The sequence below is a fragment of the Amblyraja radiata genome, chromosome 1 (genome assembly GCF_010909765.2).
Source record: "Amblyraja radiata isolate CabotCenter1 chromosome 1, sAmbRad1.1.pri, whole genome shotgun sequence".
NCBI classification, from domain to species: Eukaryota; Metazoa; Chordata; class Chondrichthyes; order Rajiformes; family Rajidae; genus Amblyraja; species Amblyraja radiata.
Genome location: NC_045956.1, coordinates 11338101 through 11350268, shown reverse-complemented (window position 1 = coordinate 11350268; position 12168 = coordinate 11338101). Strand labels below are relative to the sequence as shown.

Sequence of the window (12168 nt, the reverse complement as noted above, 5' to 3'; positions counted from 1 at the left end):
AAAGGAAGTACCTTTAGAAAGGAGATGTGGAGGAATGTCTTTCGTCAGAGGGTGGTGAATCTGTAGAATTCATTGCCACAAAAGACAGTGGAGGCCATGTCAATGGATATTTAAGGCAGAGATTGATACGTAGATTCTTGATCAATAGGGGTGTCCGGGGTTATGGGGGGGAGAAGGCCGAAGAATGAGGTTGAGAGGAAAAGATGGATCAGCCATGATTGAATGGCAGAGTAGACATGATGGGTCGAATGGTCTAATTCTGTTCCTATAACATGACATACAAGGTTATTCTTTAATCATCATTGAATCAAAATCCTGGAATTCTTTACTGAATGGCATTGTGGAAACATTCTCAAGACACGGTATGACCAACATCAACCCCTCAGCAGAATTGAGAATGGAATAGAACTGTTGGCCACATCTGCAATGCTCATCGGCCGAGAATGTAAATAAAATTCCAGTTCTGCTTCTCCATTACCATTGTTTCATCAACTTGTTCCTCGTGAACACAGTTGGCAAACCCAACCTTTTTCTTTCCCATGGCAATTAATTCTTATTTCACTGGTTTTCAAGCATTAATTGGAAAAGCAGCAAATTGATTTTTAGCAATCATTAACAATTTAAAATCAATTTCTTTCTCAGAGTATAACGTGCATCTGCAGGAAGGATACAGGATATAAAAAAATTGGCATAAACAGCACAATTAACGCCATGTGCAATATTCCATCGTGAATAGTAGATTTAAAGAGAGCAAGATCAAAATCAGAGCAGGGCTGAGTGAAAGTTTGTGGAGGAATTGAGGGGCATGAGTGAGATCAGTGGGTGTGGAGAGTTCCAAAGGACCACGGACATATCCGGAGGGAGGAACTATGGTGATCACAAAAGATGGTAAGATGAAAAAGAACCCCACCTCAAAAAAGACCAATACTTCAGCCACCCAAGCAATGATTCTTGAACAATAGGACTTAATCACAGTATAGAAGACTGTTGCATCATTAAAGGACTCATCCAAAGCTGTTGAAAGGTGTCCAAGATGTTGTTCTTACATAATCTTCCCATCTACTTTCCCTCCCATCAATGATCTCCTTCTCAACACCCTATCCAAACTTTTGCTCAGCCCCATTGTAATCTCACATAAAAACAACATGCAAGTTGACTGGGCAATAGAAGAATCGCCCAACTATCTTATGTTCCATCACGAGTACCTCTGCCATTGTGTTAACTGTTCAAAGGGCAGTACAAAATTGCTTCAATTCATAAATAGAAATTACATCAAGCAACCTGTGACTATTCTTTGAAAATTCCAGTCAAATAGCAGTAAATTGTACATATATTCTCGTGAGAAAATTGTAGCAAGCCAGAGTCAACTGAAGTGCTTAGTATGTGGTCCAGTTCTTCTACAGCTGTCCCTAATCTGCTCTCCTCGGTGGAGTTCAGACCTTTGTAGATGATCACAATTCATATTTCTTGAGTTACTAACCAGCCCACAATCTGGTCAATTGTTCTCTGTCCATTTTCTTTAGAATAACTAGTTAAAAACAGTATGGTTTAAAAAAAATAAGCACGTCTTGATCAGTTAATTGACGCACACCTGATTGTAGTTAACTGATTGAACTGTAGGGTGAAGAAAGTATGTATATTTTGTTCCACTTGTTTAATAATGGGCCATTGTTAGAGTATTTTCTTTCCCTGCAAACAGTAATTGCTCAAACTTTGGGAAAAAAACACAAATGTAGAATGCATTTGAGGAAAATACCATGAATATTGTTCTTTGGACTTAATTCTCTGGCTTGCTATAAATTACCCTGCTTGCAGAAATGAATTGGGGAGCAGCATTCTGATTCTACATTTTGCTAAACATAATGCTGTAATGTGCACAATATTTGTTGTTGGATTTGTCCTCAATTTTATCTTTTTGTAGCTTTGAAGAAATTGACAAGGAATAATTAATTAAAACGTGTCATGCTCACTAGTCACAGTGGATCATTTACTTCAGATACTTAAAGAAAACTATCAATGTAATTTATCTTTACTTTAGGTACATAAAGAAAAATAACAGTGTCATAAGGTCATAAGGAATAGGAGTAGAAGTAGAATTAGGCCATTCGGCCCATCAAGTCTAGTCTGCCATTCAATTATGGCTGATCTATCTCCTGCACCATTCTCCTGCCTTCTCCCCATAAACTCTGACACCTGTACTGATCAGGTGTGATTTACATCTCAATCTATATATCTGAAGAAATGCATCATGACTAGTTAGTTCTAGCTTCTATAGACAAAAGATAACTGGGCCGAGAAACTGAGGCTTCAATTAAAAATGGCAATTTAGATTGAATTCTGAAAGTAGTATTGCACATTAACTTGAAAACGTTGATAGCAATTTTTGTTCTCTGTTTATTTCTTTGGTCATAAAATTTATAAGAAGGCAATAACAGTAAAATAAGAGCCTTTTGAAGGATTAATATTTCTTGTAAAATCACAGAAAATGTAGGACTTTTTGTTGGTCTTATTGCATCCAGATCCAGAAAGAGCTACCTCACTTAATCCCACTTTCCATCATAGGCTCAGGAACCCTGATGGTTCTTCATATACGTGCTACGTAAATATGATGAGGGATTCCTTCTTTCTCCATCGGGTGGCGCCACCACAGTGGCTGCCTCGCCAGCAGCTTGTAGTCCTTTCACCCTTTTTGTTATTTTAGTGTGTCTAAATGTATGTTTTAATGTTTCTTAGTATGTCTTATGTGGGGGATGGTGGGGGGGGAAATAGGCGGAAAACCGTTTTTCAGTCACTTACCTGGAAGGAGATGTGTCTTTTCTGTGTCGCATCTTCACACCCCCCCCCCCCCCCCCCCCGCAGCCTACCAACTGGATTGACGCGGCCTTTCCTACAGGAGACCAGCTAGCGCTTCAGCAGCAGGCGCAGCTGGGGATCGCCAGTGTTGGAGCTCCGGAGTGTTGGTCAAGGTTAGTCCGAGAGTTTATCCGAAGGTTTATTCGATGCCATGACTACTAAAAGAACACATCCTGTATGTTTCCTTATATACCTTGTCAACCTATCCTGTTGTCTTTTGAGTATGAGCAGAGATCCTCAAAGGATCATTGAAAAAGACAACATTCAAAAATTTAGACATAATCATCTCAGAAACAATAAACCATTGGCATTCTTCGAATCAGACCGAGTGGTTAACGGTTTAAAATGCAAGGAAATATTTGAGAAGATTCATTATTACCAATTAAGTCAAATAGTAAAAGGTTAAAGTAATGATGGTTAAAATGTGTACATTAAGCATTTTTTAATAGATCCTGGACTGAATAAAGAGCAATTTTTTGAATTAACATAAAGAGCTGTATGTAGGGTTAATTCAAGTTCAGTAAAAATAGATACTTGCTTTCTCTGCAAAAGAAAAAGAGCAGATGGTGTAATACTAAAAAGAAGAAAAAATTAGACGCTGACCCCTGTGATTACCCGTACCCTATGTCTGGTTCAGTGAATGCGCAGAGGAAAATGGCAATTACCTGTGTCGGTGGAGTAGACACGGAAACTCTTATCCCAGAAGCCACAAACCAGGATGAAGCGGTTATCGGCAGTGATCACAAAGCACTGGGAATTGACTTGAATGCTTTGATCCAAGAGGTCAGTAATTTGCCTTCTTTGCATGCCAGTGTTATTAGCTAAAAATAAACAAGAGAAAACAGCATTAGTATTCTATCAGCAACACAGAAATATAGGTTATAACTTGTGCTTGAAAATGTTATATTACTGTAATTTAGACTTCTGAACAGCAGGCTCATAAAGCCAAGATCTGATCTCCTTAATGATGAAATCTTGGCATCGGTTCAATATTTTTCACCACTCAATGCAATAAAGAACTCTGCTGTTATTATGAAAATTTCCTCTGCAATGGAGACACTACATTACGGGGGCACCAATTTATCATAACCCAGCTCATTCACACTCATCAACAAGTCCAAGTGATGAAACGATCCAATATTATCCTGACAGTGCTTCATGCGCATTCTCAATCGCACATTATTACAGCATCCATATTAATTTTCACTGACACAGGTTCTATCCCTGTACAAATTAGGCAAACCAACGAGGGAGAGTTGATGAAATACCAGTGAATCCACAGCTCATTGCATTCCAATTTGCATGCAAATGGTTTATCAAGCAAATTCCATTCCCAACCACCATGAGTGAAAAACAACAGTAATCTCCACTTCAGTCCACCACACAGGATGTAATGAATTACAGAAAGGAAAGCTGACAGACCTATCAGAGGATCGATTTCAACTGGCAGCTGGTATGGCTGTTCTTGCATAGATCCATGAAGGCCTAAAATTGTAAATAAATAAGTAAATTAGATGCTGAAAGAGCTGCTCTGTGAAAAAAATGTTATGCTTTTCTACCTAAGCTTTGCATAAATGTGTTTTAGTGAATATTAGTTAGCAATTTTGAATTTGCATTCTTCACCAGATTAATTTGATCCCAGCAATGAAAATCATACCGTTGAATCAAAAATATACATTGAATCTTTTCATTCGTTTTTGAAGAGGTTAAGAATTATTTTGGATTTCTTCTGATCCAAGCAGTACCAGTTTTTTTGTTTCATTCAGCAAACCTCATATGGTTTCCACCCCCTTTTTTTTTTTACTATTGACTGCTATCACTGCAGAGAATATTTGACAAATAATTCATTCATATTATGCCACAATTTACAGATTTAAAAAGTAATTTAGAGCACATTTTACTGTGAAATTAAAAAAATTACGTTGTTCTAACATGATCATAATGTCACTGTATTTAGGATGCTGAAATAATAAACAAAATATTCTGTTTAATCATTGCAGATGTTACAGCACAGCTATCTCTTGACAAGTCAACACTCATAGAACATTAAATCTAGCTGTTGTCACTAACATCTCTACACTCACCGGTAACATTATGCCACTTGTTCACAGCAAACAGCCTGCTAGCAGTCACTGTAATAATGGCTGGTACAGCCAGGCCTGGCTGAGTGTTGGCAGCAACATGGGTGACCGGGGAGTTAGATGGGAACTTAAGTACCATGATGACATCTTGCTGCATCTGGTCTGTGAACATCAGAGGAGTCTGCAGGAGGAGATACTGTTCAGTGGCAAAATCCCAAATCAAATACAAATCAAAATAGAAAAAGTGACGGGGGATGAGGAGGAAGAAAAAGAGGGAAAAAATGACAAAGAGGAAGAAATAGATTAGCAGCAGAAAAAAGAGTACAGCTACGCTTATAGAGGATAACATCCCTTGCAAATGTTCTGATAAGAAGTTCTGAGCATCATTAAACACATTGCTCTCATGAGGAAAGAGCTTTAATTATTTTAAATAACGAAACCTTATTTAGACCATAACTGAGTTGCCGTAATATAAAAGCAGAACAATATGGACGAAAAGAATAGGATATTTGTCATGGGGAAAAAAAAATTCAGACAGAAAAAAAACAGAGATCAGTGTAAATGCGTGAACTTTAATTGTAAAGAAAAAAAAAAAAATAACCCGATTTCTATTTGTAAATTTGAAATATTTTGAGCTTTTCTGTTTGAAATTACAATGTCTTATCTATAAATACATTAATGCACTTCATACAAAATCTACAACTAGAAAATAGCCACCAAAGACAAAAATAAAACAGCAAACAGAATTCAACCAGATGTCGTCATGAAACAAAGCAAGAAATATTGCACTGCAGCCCGTACTTTAATTGTTCAAACAGCAATTCGATTTTTGGAGCATAAAGAAAGGTGCAAAAATAATAAGGTGGATAATAAGCTTCAGTGACACCCTTCTGTGAGAGTGGCTAAAAGCCAATCAATATTATGAGTTAATCCTCCCCAGACACTCATTCAATTAAAGGTGTCAGTAATGCCTCATCTGATGTAGCCTCAATTAAATCCAACTATCTGATCCAGTGAAAGCACTTGGGGATAGGGCAACAGAAATCTCAGCAGACAAATATGTATTGTGCATTTGTCTGCTAATTACTACACCTGGCATAAATTACCACTGATGCACTTTGCACAGCATGACACAACCTTATTTTCTAAAATCTGTGCCTCATTTTGAAGGCTAATTTGCTTGGTGAAACTAAATTAATTTTTATTAGGTGACTTAAACAATAAAGGGAAACTCTAATGGGTGGGGGTGGGAAGGGAGGAAAGCACTCCATCTTAAAAAGACACTTTTTGTTAAAATCTTTTATATAACAAGCTGCCCCAGTCATTTCCAGGCTGATTGGAAAGAATATTTGTTTCCAGTTTAATGTTGCTAGATGTGAAGGAACACAACGACATGCATGTTGATGCTTGAATCCATATCATGTTGCTCGGATGCCTGCATTTTGCAGCTAAGATGTTGCAATAGAGGCTTATGCAAGAAGAGATCTTTTATCCAAGCACTGCATGCACAGAGCAATGTTCTGTGCCCAATCTCTCTGTTTTGCCCCCAAAGGATTAAGAAAAATAGGGAAGGAATTGCCTGGGCTATGATAGATATTGTTAATTTTATTATTTTTCTGCTTTTATACTCCCAATATAAATTGTGATTGGCATTGAATAATCCATCCCATATGCTTGCACCAACAGTGTGCTTAAACCATTGCTATCTGACATTAAAATACATTTTCCCATACATTTACATTTTACTGACACAAGTTTCAAAATGCTAGAACCTTGAACAAAGGTGACAAAATAGTGGCCTAGCCATTTGGAAGCAGGCGATTTGAGAGAGGCTGCATGTTAAGGATGTGTTAAGGCTTAGCTCGGGGAGAATTCAATGAGGCGGTTTAGGGGAAAATAAGGCAGGGCCTTTTTTTTCTCACAAGTTTCTCTAGTGGTTAGTGAAAATGGCTGTTGGTATGTGGGACATCAGGGAGACATCCAGTGTCGCTGAGGATTAAACCTGTGGGAAGTGTGTCTAACTGCAGCTCCAGACTTCTGACTGGACGATTGTCTGGGATAATGAGAGTTACACTTGGGTACAGGCAGAAAGTAGATATGTGACCACCAGGAAATGGAGAGGAGAGAAGAGAGTGCAGAAATATTCTTTGGCCATTTCCCCTTCAAAACAGATGAATGCATGGCTGAGGACTTGGTGCAGGGGGCAGGGATTCATATTTTTGGACCATTTGGATCTCTTCTGGGGCTGAGGTATCTGTACAACAGAGACAGAAGTTTACCAGAACACTACCTGGATTAGAGGGTATTAGCGATAAGGAGAGTTTGGACAAACCTCAATGGTTTTCTCTGGAGCATCAGAGGTTGAGGGGAGATCTAATAGCAGTATATAACATTACAAAAGACATTGATAGAGTAGACAGTTAGAGTCTTTTTCCTCAGGGTGGAAATGTCAAAGACTAGAGAGCATAGCTTTAAGGTGAGAAAGGCAGAGTTTAAAGGAGATGTGCGGGCAAGTTTTGTTATTACAGAGTGGTGGATGCCTGCAACACGTTGTCAGCGGTGTGGTGGAGGCAGATACGATAGTGGCATTGAATAGGCACATGGATATGCATGGAATAGAGGGATAAGGATCTTATGCAGGCAATGGAGATTAGTATATCTTGGCACGGTGGGCCGAAGGGCCTGCTCCTTTGCTGTCCTGTTCTATGTTCCAAACCAAAAGTGCTGAAGCAACTCCGAGTCAGACATCATCTGTGGTGGGAAATGGGCTGATGATGTGTCAGTTTGGGACCCTTCTTTGTTATTTCAGATCCCAACCCAAACCACTGTCCTTTTACTTCCGCAGATGCTGCCTGCCGCGCTAAATTCCTGAAGCAGTTTTTCAAAAATAATCAAAAATGTTTATATTATTTTCCCCATTTCTCTCCTAGTCTGTCCCTTTTGAAACTGGTATATCTCACTGTAATACAGCTACAGAGGTGATTGTGACCATGGGCATCTGATTCATGTTCCTACCTTTGTATACAAGTCTGATGGACAATAGTAGGGCAACTGAAAGCTTTGGCTTATTCTCTCCCAGCATCCATTTAACTATCATTCCTGTAGGGAATATCTGGGTAGTGATTGCTGACCAGTTTTAAATGCCCATGTCAGGTATCAGAGTCTAATCTTATTGATTCTACATTGCTTCAGTGACAAACATAGAGAGATCTCCCCTACTATCTTAAATGTCATAGAGTCATACAGCATAGAAACAGGCCCCTCAACCAAACTTACCCAGCCGTCCAACATGCCCTATCTACACTCGTCCCACCTGCCTGCGTTCGGCCCATATCCTACTAAACCTATCCTATCCATGTACCTGTCCAAATGTTTTTTAAACATTGTGATAGTAATTGTCTCAACTATTTTCTCTGGCAGCTCGTTCCATATACCCACCACCCTTTGTGCAAAAAAAGTTGCCCCTCAGGTTCCTACTAAATCTTTCCCCTCTCACCTCAAACCCATGTCCTCTGGTTCTTGATTCCCCTACTCTGGGTAAAAGACACTGTGCATTTACTCTATCTGTTCCTCTCATGATCATACACAATTCAATAAGATTGCTCCTCAACCTCCTGTTCTAAGGAATAAAGTCTTAACCTGTTCACCCTCTCCCTATAGCTCAGGCCCTCGAGTCCTGGCAACATCCTCATAAATGTTCTCCGCACCCTTTCCAGCTCAATATATTTCCTATTACAGAGTGACCAAAACCAACCACAATACTGTAAATGTGGCCTCACCATAATACAACGTCCCAACTTCCCTGCTCAATACTCTGACTGATGAAACCCAATGAAAGCCTTCTTGAGCACCCTGTCCACCTGTGTGCCACCCTCAAGAAACTGTGTACCTGCACTCCTTGATCCCTCTGCTCTAAAACGCCCCCCAGAGCCCTGCAGGTCGGTCCTGCCTTGGTTAGACTCCCCAAAATGCAATGTTCTGTGTTCTGAGTGGTTTTTGCGAAATCAGATGACATATTTATGCATTTTCAAACTATTAAGAGTAATGCCTTTTGCCTTACTCTTCAAATAATTTTTACAGCTTTGCAGGTAAATTCCAAGAGTATGAGATGATTCCCTACGTTATTTTGTTGCATGGCAATGCAACACAATAGTGATTACAAATTGAAGGTCCCTTTTAATGAGATGAGGTATGTACACAAAATGCTGGAGTAACTCAGCGGGACAGGCAGCATCTCTGGAGAAGAGGTATATGTTGACTTCCATCTATAGTTGAGTAAATGATACAGAAACACATGGCTGGAGAGTTCTTGCTGATATATTGAAATAATTACAAAGGCATTCAAGGGCAAAAGAACACAAATTAATGAAGCATGTAAACAAATGGATGCCTTTTCAGAGTGCGGAATACCAGACACCATATTTGGAACCAGATCTAAAGTGCAACTGGAAATAATGGCACACAACATACTTACCACTTGCATGGCAGAGCTTCTGGGAGGATGTGGTTCTATTAAAAGCTGAGAAGGAGTTTGACCAAAGCTTCGGATCTGGGCTTCGACAGCCTGTAGAAACATAAGCACACGATAGAGGCACCGATCACAGGCATCAGAAACTAAATGGTCACCTGAAAATGTCATGCAACACGTCTGGATTGCATCATTGTGAAAATCAAGCCCGTATGTTCACTATGGTTGGGAGCTTGGCACTAACACCTAGGATTATCTCATCACTTAACTGTACATGTTATTTCCACGAAACACTCTTAAAACATTCTCATTCCCTCCATTTGATAAGAAACAGAAACTGGCTGCTACAGCCACAATTCTGACCTTGCCTTTGTTTTGTCTCTCAGAGTGTGGTGCCTTCTGGTTTTGTACTTCTCAGTAAATAAAAGCAGAACTAAACTTAAACATATATATTAGTATTTTCTGTGCCAAACGTCTGATTACAAAAAAAGCTGAGTGCGGCAATAGTAAAATACAGAACAGTCTATCAATAGTGGCATTCCTAGTCAACTGTTTGCACAAATTAAAGGAACATTTTATATTCTGTTCAATTTCACCATTGATTCATAATTCTCTGGTACAGTACTGGCTATTGTGAATCTGACATTTATTTCCAGAATGTTTTAACCCCTTCAAAACTGAAAGCATTCTGGCAGTTTTCATACTGCATACAATGTTTTCTCACATAACGTCTGGGATAATTTAATATATACGTGAGGCAATGAGCATTACCGTGGTACCAAAATGTTAAAGATAATAGACTTCATTTTAAAATGACTAAACAGTTTACCCATAGCCACTCAGAACAGATACAAGCATCCTAAGATAAGCATAATTAAAAGGAGCCTAGTGAGAAAGAAACAAATACAGGATGGTAGTTGTCATTCAGATGTCAATTTTTTAAAGAAATCTTATTCAACATTTTCGAAAAGGATATAATATTCCCTCCCCCTGATGAATGTTTGAGTGCAATTAAACAAAAGACATCCAGATGAAGTTAATGGTGGCATTTATCAAAAAGTTACAACTGAATGAATGCCAAATTAAAGTGAGATTATATGAACCTCAGATGTTAGATTTTAAAGAGTAATAGAGTTTTTTTCCCCCAAGTTCAGTAGGTTCTTGAGAGACTAAAGGGCCTGTCCCACGAGCATGCGACCTGCATGCGGCAAGCGCGACCAAACCGGAAGCGGGGGCTGCGCGGAGGTCGAGTGATCCCCGTACAGTGCCGGTCCCACCAGCATGCGCCTGCATGCGGCGAGCGAGACCAAACCAGAAGCGGGGACCGCGCGGAGGTCGAGTGAGTGCCGTGAAGTTCGAGCGAAGCCGCGGGAAGTTCGCGCGTGACGTATGGCGTCGAGACGCTGCGTATGCCTGTCGAGGCAGTGCGTACGGCGTCGAGGCGGCTGCGCGGAATTTTTGAACATGGTCAGTTTTTCGGAGCTCCGTGCGATGTTGGGACCAGCTCCGCACAACTCCATACGGCTCCGGCGATCGAAGTGGGACTGGCCCCGCGAGCCCCTACGGCTCAAGCGACCACGTTAGGTCGCGCTTGCTGCATGGAGTCGCATGCTGGTGGGACAGGTCCTTAAGTCAAATGTTTGCTGGATAGAAGATAATGTGCGTTTAAGACCTCAAACAAATTGCTGCAGATAAAGTTATGATCTAAAGAACATAAGAGAATAAATAAAAGACAGAATTTAACAATGGATCTCCGACACTAGATTTTCTCAAAAGTTTATCTGATTTTCAGTCCAATCAATGTGCATGTGGGCTGATGAAGAATCTCGATCCAAAATGCTTCCCCTTCACAAATGCAATCAGGCCAACTGTGTTCCCCCAGCAGCTCTTCTTTCTGATGTGCAATGGGTATTGGCTCACAAAAGTTTACCCAATTTAAGAGTGAACAACATGCAATAGCTATTAAATCAATTTCTTGAATGACCTGAGAATAAGTACCATGTGTCCAAGGAACACATTACTTAATAGTGAAGTGAGAGGAATGACCTTTCAAAAATAGGCTCATCATGAAATGCCACCAGAAACATAGGCTATTAAAAATAAATTCAAATGGGAAAGATCTGTGGAAAAAGATGTTTGTTGCAAAGGCAGCCAAAAAACGATATAATTAGTTATGAATAAAACTTGAAAAGCAAAGGGTTCCCCATGCTAAATCCACCCAGTCATGCAGTGTTCAGAACACAAACATATATTTCTATTCATGTACTTTTAGCATTTAGATTAGTATGACTAGTAGCAAATCCAAGAGTGTGCCTACATTGATATTATTGTAGAATCCTACATAAGGATGCATATTCTGGCACAATGACAAGGAAATAAAAAGTAAGTAATGACTTAAAGTGCTGATGGCATTTAGTTTACAATGAGCAATCAAAACAACATTTCCTTTCCTAATGTTACTTTAAACTCAAACAACTGATGAAAATGTACAAACTGCTTAAATGTCATTTTTATGATGCTCAAGTTTAAGTTGGTTCACTGAAAACCTACAATGATTCTCCAAATTCACTTTTATTAATGCCAATTCTTGAAATGTAAATACAAGTTATATTGCTATTATATTTGAAGTTTGTGCAGTGAGACAAAGCATGCTTCAAAGCTGTCAAAGCACAAGCAGTGTGAGCTTTGCAAATTGTGAAAGAAATGCAGAGCCTGGAAAGTTCAAGCTACAAAAAGATGCCTTTTGCTCCACCTCGGTCTTTACAA

At 39.4% G+C, this 12168-nt stretch overlaps 1 protein-coding gene across 1 annotated transcript in view; it reads right to left on the bottom strand.

Moving 5' to 3' along the window:
• Positions 1 to 12168, bottom strand: part of lrba (LPS responsive beige-like anchor protein) — a 672999-nt gene that overhangs the window by 62280 nt on the left and 598551 nt on the right. Inside the window, exons 48-51 of the mRNA XM_033017677.1 lie at positions 9409 to 9498; positions 4938 to 5115; positions 4276 to 4338; positions 3519 to 3674 (exon numbers count right to left, since the gene is read on the bottom strand). Coding sequence (XP_032873568.1) covers positions 3519 to 3674; positions 4276 to 4338; positions 4938 to 5115; positions 9409 to 9498 — 487 coding nt within the window. The remainder of the gene's footprint in view (positions 1 to 3518; positions 3675 to 4275; positions 4339 to 4937; positions 5116 to 9408; positions 9499 to 12168) is intronic.